Source organism: Primulina huaijiensis, chromosome 14, assembly GCF_012295235.1.
Source record: "Primulina huaijiensis isolate GDHJ02 chromosome 14, ASM1229523v2, whole genome shotgun sequence".
NCBI classification, from domain to species: domain Eukaryota; kingdom Viridiplantae; phylum Streptophyta; class Magnoliopsida; order Lamiales; family Gesneriaceae; genus Primulina; species Primulina huaijiensis.
In genome coordinates, this window is record NC_133319.1 from 20,294,760 (window position 1) to 20,311,105 (window position 16,346).

The 16,346-nt window shown below is 38.7% G+C and overlaps 2 protein-coding genes across 2 annotated transcripts; both read left to right on the forward strand.

The window, feature by feature from the left end:
- The first annotated feature begins 1,001 nt into the window (after positions 1–1,001).
- Positions 1,002–1,655, forward strand: LOC140958078 (uncharacterized). Its single transcript, XM_073415470.1, has one exon. It carries the CDS (start codon positions 1,002–1,004, stop codon positions 1,653–1,655), a length of 654 nt encoding a protein of 217 aa, XP_073271571.1.
- A 710-nt stretch (positions 1,656–2,365) lies between these two features.
- Positions 2,366–3,424, forward strand: LOC140958079 (uncharacterized). Its single transcript, XM_073415471.1, has 2 exons — positions 2,366–2,821; positions 2,909–3,424. Exons 1-2 carry the CDS (start codon positions 2,366–2,368, stop codon positions 3,422–3,424), a joined length of 972 nt encoding a protein of 323 aa, XP_073271572.1.
- The last annotated feature ends 12,922 nt before the right edge of the window (positions 3,425–16,346 follow it).

A 16,346-nucleotide genomic window follows, 5' to 3' on the forward strand; every position in this document is an offset into this window, starting at 1 on the left:
CTCCAACGAATTCAGAAAGGTGCCGGGCCATTAGAGCAACCGTGACATAACCTCCCCAGGACATTATATGTTCGGGCTCTCATGTAGCTTCCGGGAGACTTTCTACTCGGACCACTTCGATATAAATGCTGCATTTAATGGCGCCGACAACGTAGGGTGTGCGCAGCCGACCTATCTCTGACAAGTTACATAAGTAGTTGATAAAATCAGGTGGGCTGGATGTGACTAGTATGAGATTTGACATGTCAGAATAATAGGGTATAATCAGTCGCCCCACTATGATTAATAATCAGCACAAGGAACGAGGTCATCATTGCATCCTCTACTATAAATACCACGTTCTATCTTTACATTATTATCTATTGACACATTAAATACTCTCATTTATTTTTCATTTACTCTCCACTCTCTACACCAATTACACAGCCATCACTTGGTTACATTGGTTTTCTTGTTTGAGTTCCCTACTGACTTAAGCATCGGAGTGGTCACGCCGGACACCCCTCCGGCGCCCATTCACGTGGTTACTTTCTTGTTCGCAGATCTCTCAAGCCGATCAAGGGAGAAGAGAGGTTTTTAGTCCAGACGTCCAACTCATATTTCCCTCGATATATTGATAGCAAACCCGATAGAGTACCCGACCCAACTCACCCTTTTCACCCGGGTTACATCATTGGCACCGTCTGTGTGAACTAGAGTACTAAGACGTTGATATGGCTCCTACCAGAAGAACGAATCAAGACACTTCTCGAATTCAGGAAGAAAATAACGCACATCTTTCTGGTGCAGGTGGCCCGCCACCCACTGGTCCCCGGCCTACTATTAACTTGACACCCGAAGACTTGGCTAAAATTGTATATGATGTTGTGGAGGCATCTTTGGCAAGAAAGCCCCTCGCTAATCATTCTACTCGGCCAGAGCAAGAGCAAGAGCAAGAGCACACGCGAGAGGAGTAGGGGGAAGAAAGAAGAGAGGAGGAGAGAGAGTCAAGTGCAGGATCTATGTCTCCTACTGTGGCAGAGGAGTTGGAGGAATTAAGGAAGAAGGTAAGAGTGTTGGAGGGAAAAGTTGGTTCTAGAAGCAGTGCTCAAATTGTCAAGGGTTGTCCATTTTCCGATATCATTGTCCGGGAACCACTACTCGGGCATTTCAAATCAGCCAAAATTAAGGACTATGATGGGAGCTCTGACCCAGAAGAGCATCTCACTCGCTTTGAAAATATGACCATGTTGCATTCCTATGGATACCATATCAAGTGTAAAGTGTTTTTATCTACCCTGGTCGACTCTGCACAAAGGTGGTTCGAAGGGTTGGCACCACAGAGCATACATTGTTTCGAGGATTTTCAAAAGGCATTTTTGCATCAATTCAGCAGCAGCAAGAAATACAAAAAAACTTCATTTAGCCTTTTTGAAGTAAGGCAGGGCCAAGACGAAACTCTGAGAGCTTACATCAAGCGATTTAATCAAATATCTCTTGAGGTTACCGCGTGTGCTCCAGATACGAAAGTTACAGCTTTTATGCAAGGATTATGGGAGGGAGATTTTTTCCGATCCCTGACCAAGAAACTGCCCGGGAACTTTGAAGATCTCTTGTCCCGGGCGGAAAAATACATCAACATGGAGGAAGCGCAAAATCAAAAAGAGAAGCCTTGAAAAGAACCAGAGGAGACCGGGTTGTCAGACCCGAGGAGAGAGCCCACAAGAAAAATGGTCCTAGACATTTCTCTCATGTACCCTTGAGAATTGCCAGGGATCGAGAAATTCAGGAATGCAGTTCAGACATAGCCCCGCTTCCCAATCCAATGGCGAGGGCACCAAGACCAGAAAAGATAGGGTTTTGCACCCTTCACAAAGAGTGCTCTCACAACACGAATGAGTGTCGAACTTTAAGAAATGAATCCAGTAGGCGGTCTATGCCAGCATCTCATCCCCCCCGAGATAAGTCTAGACAACCACCTTGGTTGTCTCGACGCCCCGGACCTAATATTCCTCAAAAGTCAACAGACACCCCGAGCGGAAGTAAAAGGGAGGAAGCGAGTTCCCGGGAAGAAAGGAGTAGACAAGCAGAGAGGAAGGGCCCTTCCCCGAGCCGAGGAGTAATAAAAATGATTTCGAGAGGGTCCACAGACGGTGATTCCAACCGGGCTCGGAAGGCAAGAAGCAGAAGGGAGTGATTGGAGGTTGATGGGAGTAGGAGAAACGAGCCAGTTATCAGCTTTAGCCCAGAAGACCTCAGGGGAGTTAGTCTACCCCACAATGATGCTCTTGTTATCCAAGCCCGAGTGACTAATTATGATGTATCAAGAGTATTTGTTGACAATGGCAGTTCTGTCAATGTCATCTTTAAAGAAGCACTGGTCCAAATGGATTTGCACGAATATCAGTTAGAAGCGGTTGAGACTGCCCTGTTTGGTTTTGCTGGACATGCCGTGTACCCTAAAGGGGAAATCACCCTGCCACTGACCTTGGGGACCGGGGACTTGAGGAAAACTATGATGATAGTCTTTACAGTGGTGGATGCCCCGTCCTCAGACAACATCATCTTGGAGAGGCCAGCTATGAATGAGATGAGAGCTGTGGCCTCCACTTATAATCAAAAAATTAAATTTCCTGTACGCGGACGGGTCGGAGAAGTCAAGGGAGATCAACCCTCTTCTCGGAAGTGCTATGGGGAGACTGTCCGGGTAGATCAGAAGAAGACGAGAAGGGAGGGGAAGGGAAAGGAGAGTCAAGGGGAGGTGGCCAGAGAAAGAGAAGTACATTTTGTGGTGGAAGAAGAGCAAGAAGTGGTGGAAATTGAGCCGGGAAAGCACGTCCGGGTGGCCTGAGACATCTGCGCGTCCACCCGGTTAAATCTCTTAAATTGTTTAAAAGCTAATGTTAGTGTTTTCGCTTGGTCTCAACAGGAATTAGCCGCGGTCTCACCCCAAGTAGCTGAGCATAAATTAAATATCCTCCCAGGATCCCGGCCTGTGAAACAGAAGAATAGGCACTTCGTCCCTGGGAAAGATAAAGTAATTGAGGAGCAGATGGGAGAACTATTGTGGGCCGGCCACATCAGAGAAGTCCAATTTCCTACTTGGCTATCAAATGTGGTCCTCGTTCCAAAGGTCACGGGAAAGTGGAGAATGTGCGTCGATTTCAGGGACCTGAATAAAGCCTGCCCCAAAGACTCTGATCCACTCCCTCGGATTGAACAGCTGGTGGATTCAACCTCCAGATGCGAGTTATTGAGCTTTCTGGATGCTTATCAGGGGTACCACCAAATCCCCTCGCTCTTGAAGATCAAGATAAAGCCAGTTTTATCACTTCCGGGGGCACCTTCTGCTACGTTGTTATTCCCTTGGATTGAAGAATGCTGGGGCCACGTATCAACGCTTGATGAATCATGTCTTCCAGAAACAGATAGGTCAGAACATTGAAGTATACGTGGACGACATTCTGATCCTGCTTCATTGATGATCTGGCTGAGACCTTCACCACCTTGAAACAATATGGAATAAAGCTCAACCCAGCTAAGTGTGTCTTTGGGGTAAAAGGTGGTAAATTCTGGGTTTCATGGTAACCGATCGGGGAATAGAAGTTAACCCCAAAAAAATTAAAGCAATCCTTGACATGCCTTCCCCTCAATCTGTCCAGGATGTACAAAAACTGACCAGGAGAATTGCAGCCCTGTCACGCTTCATTTCTCGATCTGCTCATCGAAGTTATCCATTTTTCCAAGTTCTAAGAAAAACGCAAAATTTTTTTTGGGATGACAAATGTGAGCAAGCTTTCCAAGATTTGAAGAAGCATTTGGCCGAGTTGCCTGTTTTAGTAAAACCAGAGTCCGGGGAAAAATTATGGATTTATTTGTCTGCCACTGAATATGCTGTTAGCTCGGTGCTCATCCGGGAAGAAGGAGCTGATCAAAAACCAGTATATTATGTCAGTCATGCCCTTCGAGGAGCCGAGTTGAATTACAGTGAAACAGAGAAGATAGCCCTGGCCCTGATGGTAACTGCCCGGAAGCTGAGACCTTATTTCCTCTCTCATCCAATCGTGGTCCTCACTAACTCCCCACTCGGGAGAATCATGACACATGCTGAAATTTCGGGAAGAATGGTTAAATGGACTATAGAGCTCGGGGAATATGATATTGAATACAAACCTCGAACTGTTATAAAATCCCAGGCATTGACATATTTCTTAATAGAGATGATTCAACCAGAGAAAGAGGAAGTATGGAGAGTTTTTATTGATGGTGCATCAAATTTGTCGGGATGTGGAGTCGGTGTGATTCTAATTGCTCCATCAGGAGAGAAGATTAAATTAGCCCTGAGGATCGACTCCCGGGTCACCAATAAAGAAGCGGAATATAAGGTTGTTCTGCAGGATTACAAGCTGCCCGGGAGGTTGGAGCTACCCGGGTCATTATTTATTCTGACTCTCAACTAGTGGCCCAGCAAGTCAAGGGAACTTATGAAGCCAAAAACGAAAAAATGCTCAAATACTTAAAACTCATCACAGCCCGGGCAACAGCTCTAACCCACTGGAGCATTGAACAAATTCCTCGGGAAGAGAATGGGGAGGCTGATACATTGGCCAAATTAGCCGCTTCTATGTTAGATGTAAGTACCCGGGAAGTCCTCTGTTTTACCTGGCTGATGCTCTCCGTTGATGAAGTGCCATCTGCTCGAGAAAATTCATGGATGACCGCTCTTATCGAGTATATATTCCATGGCATGCTGCCAGAAGATCGGGCCCGAGCTGCAAAAATCAAAAGGCAAGCACCCATATTCGTCTTTTTAAATGATGTTTTGTACCAGCGATCATACCAGGGCCAACTTCTCAAATGCTTATCAGAAAATGAAGTGGAATATGTTCTCCGAGAAATACATGAAGGCTGTTGCGGTGAACATCTCGGTGGAACTGCCCTGACTCGGAAAGCTATATAGGCCGGATTCTGGTGGCCCCAAATGAATTCAGATGCTGCTCAACTTGCACAGAAATGTCAGGGATGTCAGTACCATTCTAATTTCCATCATCAACCAGTTGCTGGCATGCAACCAATCTCAGCGTCATGTCCCTTTGATCAGTGGGGCATGGATATTGTGGGCCATTTCCCCGTAGCCCGGGCACAGAAAAAATTTCTCCTTGTGGCTGTGGATTATTTCTCTAAATGGGTAGAAGCCGAGCCATTAGCCAAAATTTCTGAAGAAGAGGTCATGAAATTTCTCTGGAAAAATATTGTTTGAAGATTTGGCATCCCAAAAAGATTGATTTCAGATAACGGGAGGCAATTCCAGGGGAAGAAAATTACATCTTGGTGCCGAGAAATGAAAATAACTCAATCTATTACTTCAGTAGCCTACTCACAAGCCAATGGCCAAACTGAGGTTACTAATAGGATCATTGTACAAGCATTAAAGGCCCGACTTCACGGAAAAGTCAAAGATTGGGTAGAAGAGTTACCAAGTGTATTGTGGGCCTACCAGACTACTCGACGCATATCTACCCGGGAAACACCTTACAGCCTGGTTTATGGTTCAGAAGCTGTTTTGCCTGTTGAAATAGGGCAATCTTCTGCTCGGGTAGAATCTTACTCAAGTGATAATGATCAAGCCCGAGCTATTGAGCTCGATCTGATTAAAGAAAAAAGAGATCGGGCAGCCATCCGAATGGAAGCCTACAGAAGCCGAGTGATGAAATCACATAACAAGAATGTTCGAGCCCGGGACTTCCAGGTTGGTGATTTAGTCATGAAGAAAGTAAAACCAATCGGTGATGTAGGAAACTTAGAAGCACGATGGGAGGGACCTTTCAAATTAATTCAAAGAGTCAGCTCAGGTGCAGCTTATTATTTGGAAGACCCTCAGGGACATGCCCTTAAAAGACCCTGGAATGCTTTTCATTTGAAAAAATATTATGTATGAAGAATTGTATCTATTATTTGTTCTCTTAATAAAGAAATAATTCAGCAATTGATCTACAAAGCCCAAGGACCCGTACCTTGGCCCGGGGACCCGTACCACGGTCATCTACAAAGTCCAGGGACCCGTACCCCGGTCATCTACAAAGTCCAAGGACCCGTACCTTGGCCCGAGGACCCGTACCTCGGTCATCTACTAAGACTAGGGACTCGTACCCTGGCCTAGGGATCCGCACCCCGGTTATCTCCTAGATCTTTGGACTCGCACCCTGATTATCTGTCAAGATCAGTTGGTTACTAAAACTAAAGGATCACACCTCGACTTAAGTATGTTTAAGGTTGATTGAGATCTACAAGGGCATTTGAAGCAAAGTTTTATATTACTTGGAAAATATTATTAAATGCAAAGAAGGTGGAGCAGAACATTTTCATTAACATTGGAAAAAATTTTACAAAATGCCCGGAAGCCCGGGAGTAAAAAAAAAGGGAAAACAAAATATAGAATCCTAGTCTATTCTGGGTCTTTTCTCTCTTCTTCATCCTCATCTTCCGGGACGGCCGCAACAACCTTCTCCAAATCCGAGAAATCCTCTCGGTCTGCTGGGACAAGGCCCGCCTCTTGAAACTGCTCCAGGCACTTGTTGAAGCCCTGCTCGAAGTAAGGGAAGGCTTTGTCAGCCACCATCTTCTTGAGCTCCGGAGACTTCATGAATCGAGCTATTTGTTCCTCCTGAGCAGTCTTTATCAGGCTTACAGCAGCCTGGAAATCTTCAGCCCGGACTCGGGAGGACTCCGCCTCTGCCCTAGCAGTCTTCGCTTCTACCCAGGCCTCCACAAGCTCTGCCTGGACCAGGTCCATTTGCTGTTTCCATCCGGCCCTCTCTCGGGCCAGAACATGCTTATGAAGTTCCTTTACTCGGCCCAGTTCCTCCAGAACTTTTTCATGCATTTCTCGGGCTGAGAAAGCTTGTTGATTTGCCTTTCTGGCTACCCCAACCACCTGCTCCTAAGCAGATATGAGCATCTGCAAGCCCAGCAATCAAAAGAAGGATTAAACCTTGTTGCGTGATAACATAAATAATACATGTTGAGGAAACTTACAGAAAAAGACCGAGCAACCCCCTCGTACAACTTCTGATTGGGGTGAAGTCCCTTGAGGTGATCTATCTCCTCGGGACGAAGAAGGCCTCGCACCATCTTGGTCAGGTTCGAGCTCACATCCTCACCAAAGATATTTGGCAAGTCCAAGGTCACCCCGCCTTGGGAGGTAGGACCAGTGGATGAGCCGGGAAGAGGGTGCTGTTGAGTGGTGGCTCCAATTTCTTCCTCTTCCACTGTCACTACCTCAAAGACAGGCTCAGTCACAGCCTTCCTCTTACGATGGTTAAGAGACGCCAGGTCCTCCTCAGTATGCAGAGAAGTAGCCTCCTCCCAGGTGAGGACCGTCTCTTCCCGGGATTTCGCCTCAGCTTCTGCCCGAGCCCGGCGTTCTTCCTGTTCTTGGGCTTCCCGAGCTCTTTTCTCCGCCCGAGCCTGCTTTTGCTCGGCCTTCTTCTTAGCAGCTGCTTCGAGTAGGCTTGCCTTGATCATTTCTTCCTCAGCTACGTAAAAAAAATAAAAGTTATAAATAAAACAAAAGGGGAAAAAATTCTAAAGCTAGATGGGGAATAATTTACCGGCATGTGACCCAGCTTGGCTAAATTCATCTATCAGCTGATCCATGGGGTATTCAGGCCGGGTTCCGACCCCATAATATACCAAATTATCCCTCCCAATCAACACTGTAGACATGAAGGATTGGCCCTCTATAGCTTCCCAAGCTTGGGTGAAAGGGGGAAAGAATTTGTAGTCTCGGGAGAGCTCAGGTTGCTCGGGAAGGGAAGATAAAAAACCCAGATCGTAGGCTGGAGGGGTCGGGAATTGCAGGAAGAAAAATTTGTTTTTCCATCCCTTCAAAGACGAAGGGATGTCTGTTAAGAATCGGTATTTCATGCTAGCCATAAAAGAAAAAACCCCGTCGTTAAAACGGCAAGAGTAGAAAAAATGGAAGATTGGAGAATTAATTAATAAGTTTTTCATACGGAATAGAATGAAGGTGGCTGCCATAATTCGGAAGGCATTAGGATGAAGGTGATTGATCGGGAGCCCAAAGAACCGGGCAATTCCTTCGAAAAAGTGATGAATTGGGAAACGAAGCCCACTCTTGAGCTGTTTTATGAAGAAAGTTTGGAAGCTCGGAGGAGGTGTGTCTGGGTGGTCGTTTGGCTTGGGAATCAATATTTTGTAAGTGGAAGGGATTGCTCCCAGGGACCTAATTTCATCAGAAGCCCCAGGGCGAAGGTTGGAAGTCACAGTGGAAAACCATAAAGGCCCTGTAACCTTTTCTTTCCCTTTGCCCTGGGTAGTAGTAGGTCGGGAGGAAGAGATTTTGGGTGGTTGTTGGAAAGCAAGTCGGGAAGAAGGGATAGGGATAGCTATGGGGATGTGAACGGAGGTTTCAGAAGGGGTCGGGAAATTATTTTCCGACTGACCCCTAACGTTTTTACCAGAAGTGGAAGATGTAGAGTCAGACATGATGAGAGGGATAAAAAAGAGTGAAGAAACACTTATGAAGTAGAGACGGTGGCGGAGGGCTGCTAACAGAGATCGTCGGAATTGGGATTTGCACGTCAGAAAGCTTGAGAAAAAAATTTGGCAAGGCTTCTCCGACAGTTTGAATTTGCAAGTAATTTTCAGAAAACCAGTGATCTACTATATATAGGGAATGTATTTAATATGCGCCGTTGATCTAGAATGAATCCGACGGATAAGATTGGCATGGGAAATTGTGCGGGATATTTGAAAAGACATGCGCGGCATTCGAGGCGTCGCAATTATTTCCTTCGGAAATCGAAGAGTTTTTCTGACAAGATATAAATCGTAGAGCTCATATCAGCACTAATAATGTGACATCATCCTTATCACCTCGGGAAGACAAAACGACACGGTATTTTCCTGACCAGACACACAAGATTATTCGGGACAGCGAGTATAACTCTAGCCCGACTATTTAAGGAGGGAGTGATGATACCCTGGAATGTCTCGGGCCATGGAGCCGGGACATGTAGCCGGGTCATGGATAGTGCCCGGATCAGGGAGGGTGATTATTCATGAGATAGTAAAGCTGGTATATTGGAATAGGTCGTCAAGGAAGCACGGTCCCTGGAGGGCCCGGGCTCTCATGTAGCTTCCGGGAGACTTTCTACTCGGACCACTTCGATATAAATGCTGTATTTAATGGCGCCGACAACGTAGGGTGTGCGCAGCTGACCTATCTCTGACAAGTAACATAAGTAGTTGATAAATCAGGTGGGCTGGATGTGACTAGTATGAGATTTGACATGTCAGAATAATAGGGTATAATCAGCCGCCCCTCTATAATTAATAATCAGCACAAGGAACGAGGTCATCATTGCATCCTCTACTATAAATATCAGGTTCTATCTTTACATTTATTATCTATTGACACATTAAATACTCTCATTTATTGTTCATTTACTCTCTACTCTCTACACAAATTACACAGCCATCGCTTGGTTACATTGGTTTTCTTGCTTGAGTTCCCTACTGACTTAAGCATCGGAGTGGTCACGCCGAACACCCCTCCGGCGCCCATTCACGTGGTTACTTTCTTGTTCGCAGATCTCTCAAGCCGATCAAGGGAGGAGAGAAGCTTTTAGTCCGGACGTCCAACTCATATTTCCGTCGATATATTGATAGCAAACCCGGTAGAGTACCCGACCCAAGTCACTCCTTTCACCTGGGTTACATCACCATGGTAACGTAAAATTTCTTTGCAATGGGAGAATAACACTTATATCTTCTTTGGTTTGAAGAGTATCCAAGAAATATGCATTTAGTGGCTTTTGGGTCAAGTTTGCTCCGAAGATGTTGAGATACATTAACATATACAGTGCACCCAAATATCTTAGGATGAAGAGTAGATAGGAGTAGGGTATCAGGATAGTTCTTTAAGAGGACTTGATTTGGGGCTTGAAAGTGAATTGGACCCGAGAAGGTATGCGATTGATCAAGTAAATTGCAGTAAGAATGCCAATCCCCAAAAAATGTTTTGGAACATTGGAAGTTAACATAAGAGCTCTGATGACCTCAAGAAGCCTCAAGAAGATGTAGATTTTTCCGTTATCGAACTCGTGATTTGTAGTGATACTATTACGAATTGGAAGTCGTTGTATCTTGGGAGATGATTGTCATATCCCATAAGCACCATTGATAGGCTCATAATAGTTTGTATTTTTATTGTCGTATATCTCGTTGTTACCACTTCCAACGTGCTTAATTGACACATTTTTGTGTGATTTTATTGTAGGTGGAAGTTTTNATGCTTAATTGACACATTTTTATGTGATTTTATTGTAGAAGAAAGTTTTCTACTCTTACGATAAATTTGGGCTAAAAAAGGTGATTTTATATCACAATTAAAGTTGCCGATATGATCTTAGTGGAAGACGTGGAGCAGAAAAATTCAGAAGATGTTTTTGAATAAGGCGTGATCACGCCTTGTGACTACTCTTCGGCTGCCTAGTGAGAGTTGATGAATTTTTATATCAAGGAAGAAATAAAAAAATAGAGTTTTTTCCATAAAAAACTCTATGTTCTTGGAGGATATTTCCTAATATCTTTTAGATTTTAGTTATTAGGTTTTAATTTTTAAATNAATTTTAGATAATTGGGCTTTGATATTATTTGGACCCAATTTTTCCTTCTTTGACTTACACAACTCACGTANACGGCAGGAGAGAAGGAAGATTAACAAGAAAGAACTCTACAATTCCTTCCACCAACACACGTGAAAGAAGAACAAAAAAGGCGCAAGGATTTTCTCCTCAACTCTAGGCTAAGTTTTATTTCTGATTTAAGGGTTGTTTTTACTGTTTAATTTATCACTGTGAGGTATTCGTTCTTAAATTTAATATTCTTTTTATTCCAAGTATTTGTCGATTTATGATTTAATTATATGAATATTGTATATTAATTAATCTGACAATTTAATTCGATATATGATTTTCTAATGCTAACCATGAATTCAGTGATCCGTAATTATCATGAATGCTTGGTACATGAGTAGCATAGATTAGATGTGTTGTGCTATCATAATATATTTAATCTAAANACTTGCAAATATATCACATCCTCCACCAAATGAATGAATTCAAATGNTTTCATAAATCTAAAAGTTGTCGTTAATTAATATGGAACGCTAGCGTGCCCAGTTGGTTATTGATAAGTTTTGACTGGATGCTGGATTCGGTCAATTAATTTAGGAAAACACATGAATTTTAGCGGCTATCCCTATAATTCTAAAGTTAATTGTTTGGAACAACTTGAATAAATTATTTGTTTGCCGATGAACAGTGATATAATTAAATAGTAGAACTCCCTTGAATCAGATCTTTCTCGTATTAAATTTTTCATTTTATTCTAAATGATTAATTATCATTTAAATTTATTATTTTCCTTTCTTGGATAAATTTAGTTTAGTATTTTATTAAATTGATATCCCAAAATCCCTCCTTTATTTGCATTTTACTCGAAAGGAATTATCCCCCGTTCCCTGTGGATTCGACCCTGCTCACTGTTACTAATTTTATTTAGAGAGTAGGAATTTAAGTTTGGTGGCATAACGACAACACACCAAATTTTGGCGCCGTTGCCGGGGAACGGTGCAAGGTTAGTTTTTTTTCGAGTTTTGTTATTGTTATTTTTTTTATGTCTCGTTCTTCTTGCACAGGTGATTAATCAATAAAAGAAGAATTTGAGAATTTTTTGTTGTGAAACACTTCGAGATGTTTCATCGACAAGTATTCACAAGTTTTGTCCAACAAACCGAAGAGACGTTCTACGCAGCATGGGAGAGATTCAATTATTTAGCAACAACATTCATGAATCATGATTTTTCTAACTATGTTCTTATTCGACTTTTTCTTAAAGGTTTAGATACAGTTACACGAAGATGGATATTTAATGGAGCACTAACAACTGGTAGTTCACTACTTAGTCGACGTGAAGACAGTGTCATATATTTGCTAAATGATATGGCCGACTTTGACTACCATCAGTATTGGGATCCTTCGCTGCAGAGTTGGAACCACCAATACACTCCAGAAATTAGCCAATCTGATTTTACATACCAACTTTTCGAGCATCAAGAAGATGAGGGATATAGTCTTGAAATAATCATAAGTCGATTGAATGATATGGTAAACAAGCGTGTGGCATTGAATGAGGAAACTGTTGAGCCTCAGTTTGAAGAAGTTTTGGAAGAAATATCAAACGAAGATGAGACACAAATGAAGTTGAGAGATGAACAAGCTCCCGAGACTATCGATTTGAGCTCATCGATAATATTATCATACATACATATAGGAGATTCTTGTCTTTATCCATTGCCGATTTCAACAGATTTTGTTCTTCAAGAGCCAACGATGATATTCTCATCTCATGCCTATTATTTAAAGTCACGTTTTGTTGAGGAGACGAGCTTACATTGCATACATCAAGCCAAACTTGAGAGCACATGGAACCAAAACCCATATATGGTGTCATATGACATGTACTTTGGGCGTCAGCCGCTCTTTGAATGAGTGCTTTTGAGGGTCAAGCCGACGACTAAAAATCAAGCGCTTTTGGGAGGCAACCCAAATTTTTGTTCTTATTATTTTTAATTTTATTTTTTTTCAAATAGTAAAATTTTTGTTACCTTTGTGTTGAAGATGTCTTCTAACAAGGCGTGATCACACCTTATAAGAATACCACTTCTGCGCAAAATTCAATACTTTGTATATTGATTTTAAGAAGATTCTTGAAACTAAATAAACAAAAAATGGGAATGAAACTCAATATCTTAAATTTAAACTACAAAATGATCAATCATATACCTAAAATTTTATATCATCAAATAGGATAGGCGTTTAAATATAAATGGTCTCAATCCATTTATTGTAAAGTTATATGACTCCTTAAATAGGAGAAGAATATTTCATTATATTCATTGATGACAATTCAAGATATGATATGTATATCTTGCGAAATGAAATATGAAACTTTAGTGACTTCTAATGGACATAAGAATTATGTATCAATTATATACATTGTGTTGTATGTATTCTGACAAATCGTTGTACTATTTGTTGTTTGATTCTAATTGAATTTTGTAAGTTGTGTACACTTAAAACTTCAAATTTACCATCTATTAAATATTGAATTAAGTTTTATAAGTTTTTTCACTTAAAATTCAAATTATGATTGAAATTGAAATAATTGAACTACATCATTTCTCTTTTTCTTTTTCTTTTTTCCTACTTTAATTCTACATGCTAGTTTGGATTTTACAAGCCTGTGCCCTTAAAATCTAAAATATAAACTTTTGAGTTGGATTTTCTAAATTGTGTACTTAAAATTTGAATTTTAGAATTATATTAAAAGTTTGTTTCGAATTATTTAAACAATTGCGCTTAAATCCAGGTTTGCAAGAAATGAATTCTTTGATTTAGATTTATAAGTTTTAAAAATATATTTCACAAAATTAATCGATACCCACACTTTCTGTCTCTCATATTGTCTTCAATATCTTATACACACTTATTTAATTTTTTATTTCTTTAGTCTTTTCATTGTTAAGCCGATTAAGTTACAAATATTTTTTAAATTGCTCATTAGTTTGTAATGAAAACCAACAATTCAAAATTTTATAGATGTTTGACACTTGGGATCGAGATTTCGGATTTCCTTTTGTGCGTTTTAATTTTTAATACATAAAATTAATTGTAATATTTAATTCTAATGAAAAATAATCAAAGAATACAACGCCCTCAAACAGAGCTGAAAAGTTGCTCCACAAAAATTATACAAATAAAATAAAATAAAAATCAACATTCTAAGAATTTGTAAATACAGAAAAATCAAGAGTTCATGCATGTTATCATCATTGATAGAAGAATTTGTTTTTTTTTAATAAATATTATATTTTAAGTAATAATAATTTATTTTTAATATTATTAAGGAGTAATACCTAAGTATATCTATCTCGATTTTACGAAAATATTCTATTTTTATTTAATAAAAAATTTAAAAAAATTAAAACTTATTTTATTAATTTACGTCACCTATAACTTTCATATCTCTTGAGCACTCCGAACAATAATTAATTAAAATAAAATTCATTCTTAAGTTTTTTTATTTTATTACAATATCTAATTTTTACATAAAAATTGAGAGAAAAAATAATTCTTGGGGTCCAAAATATAATTTATTTTTTAAAATTTTATTTTTCTTATTGATAAGATTTTGTTAAATAATTGATTAAGGAGTTGGCAAAAACTTGTTTGAGACGGTCTCACGGGTCGTATTTTGTGAGACAGATATCTTATTTGGGTCATCCATGAAAAAGTATTACTTTTATGCTAAGAGTATTACTTTTTATTGTGAATATCGATAAAGTTAACCCATCATACAGATAAAGATTCGTGAGACCGTCTCACAAGAGACATACTCTTTAGAGTTTTGCCTTTCTAAACTTCTATAGAAATTGACTCTAGATATGATTTGATATGCTTAAGAATATTTATTTATTATAAGCTCTATCTTACCATGATTTATAGCTATCTAATCAAGAAAACAATTTTAAGGAAAAGCACCCCTATAAATATAAGGATCATATGCTATGCACAAAAAAGAAGAGAGAGCGGAGAGAGAGAAAAATTCTTAGAGAGAAGAATTAAGTCTTAGTTTTTCATAGAATCAATAGTGTTGATTTTCTAAACTCAAATTTTTTCCTAGCGATTATTTTATCCTGAAAAATCGTGCAAACGTTTATACTTGTGCATAATTATCTCTGAATTATTTTTATTTAAGTTATTTATTTATGTTTTTTTATACAAAAATATAATCTCTTTTTCAAAATTCAATTATTTTTAGAACAAAACAAAATATAGCAAACATCAACTTTGTAGTAGAAAAATTTATTGTGAAATTCTCTCAAATTCTTGGAGAGAAGAATTAAGTCTTAGTTTTTCATAGAATCAATAATGTTGATTTTGTAAACTCAATTTTTTTTTCTAGTGATTATTTTACTCTGAAGAATCACGCAAACGTTTATACTGGTACATAATTATCTCTGAATTATTTTTATTTAAGTTATTTATTTATGTTTTTTTATACAAAAGATAATCTCTTTTTCAAAAGTCAATTATTTTTAGAACAAAACAAAATATAGCAAACATCAACTTTGTAGTAGAAAAATTTATTTTGATATCATTTTATCCAAAATTTACTATGTAGAAAATAAAATTTTATATTAATTTAATCTACTTATTCCCGTATTCAAAATCTGATTCATTTGATTCGAAAAAAAATATGATTCATTCTTATCTAAGTTTAAATTTAAATAACAAATTACTCACAACAAAAAAAAAATCATAAAACATCATAAAATAAAATGAGTAGGTCTCTTGTGAGACGGTCTCATGAATCTTTATCTGTGAGATGAGTCAATCCTACCGATATTCACAATAAAAATTAATACTCTTAGCATAAAAATTAATACTTTTTCATGGGGGACCCAAATAAGAGATCCGTCTAACAAAATCCAACCTGTGAGACTGTTACACACAAGTTTTTGTCAAATAAAATAGCTAAATTATCAATTTAAAATAATTTTTCTAATTAATTATTAGAAATATTGTCAAAAATAATATTTAAACTTCTTAATTTTGATTGAATATCTAGATTGTTTTATAGGAAAATTATACAATATTATTAAAGTTAAAGGACATATACTAACTAATTTTGGTGACACAGGCCGTGCTTTTTTAGGTAGACAAACTTATCCATCTTTATAATTATATATAATGTTTAGCATCGAAACAAAACTATCTCACCAAATTTAATGCAAGATTCGTTCCATTTTGTCTAAATTTAAATTACCATACACATTATTCTCAATGCAAATAAATATTTAAATTATCATAAATTTAAAAGAATCGCTAAAATTATCATATTTTTTATTTTAATTAATCTTTTACAAAAAAAAATTTCTAAAATTTTAGTTTTAATATAATCTCTAGAATTTGTTCACATAAAAATCACTTGACACAAAAATATTTAAGTGGATAGAGAAGCTATTATTTTAATATATATGCAGATATCGCATGTCAAACGTTACGAAGAATTTACGAATAAGATTATTTTTCCATGCATGATCGGTTAACGAACTTGATCTAACGACAAATGATATATTTATCGATCGACATGACATTACGCGAAATTTAGGAATAAAATTATGTTTCAATGCATGCTCTTGGATTGAATAATTTTGTTTAATGATTAGTTTTCTAACCTGTCTAGGTAGTATGGTAAGTGTAAATGTAAAAAAA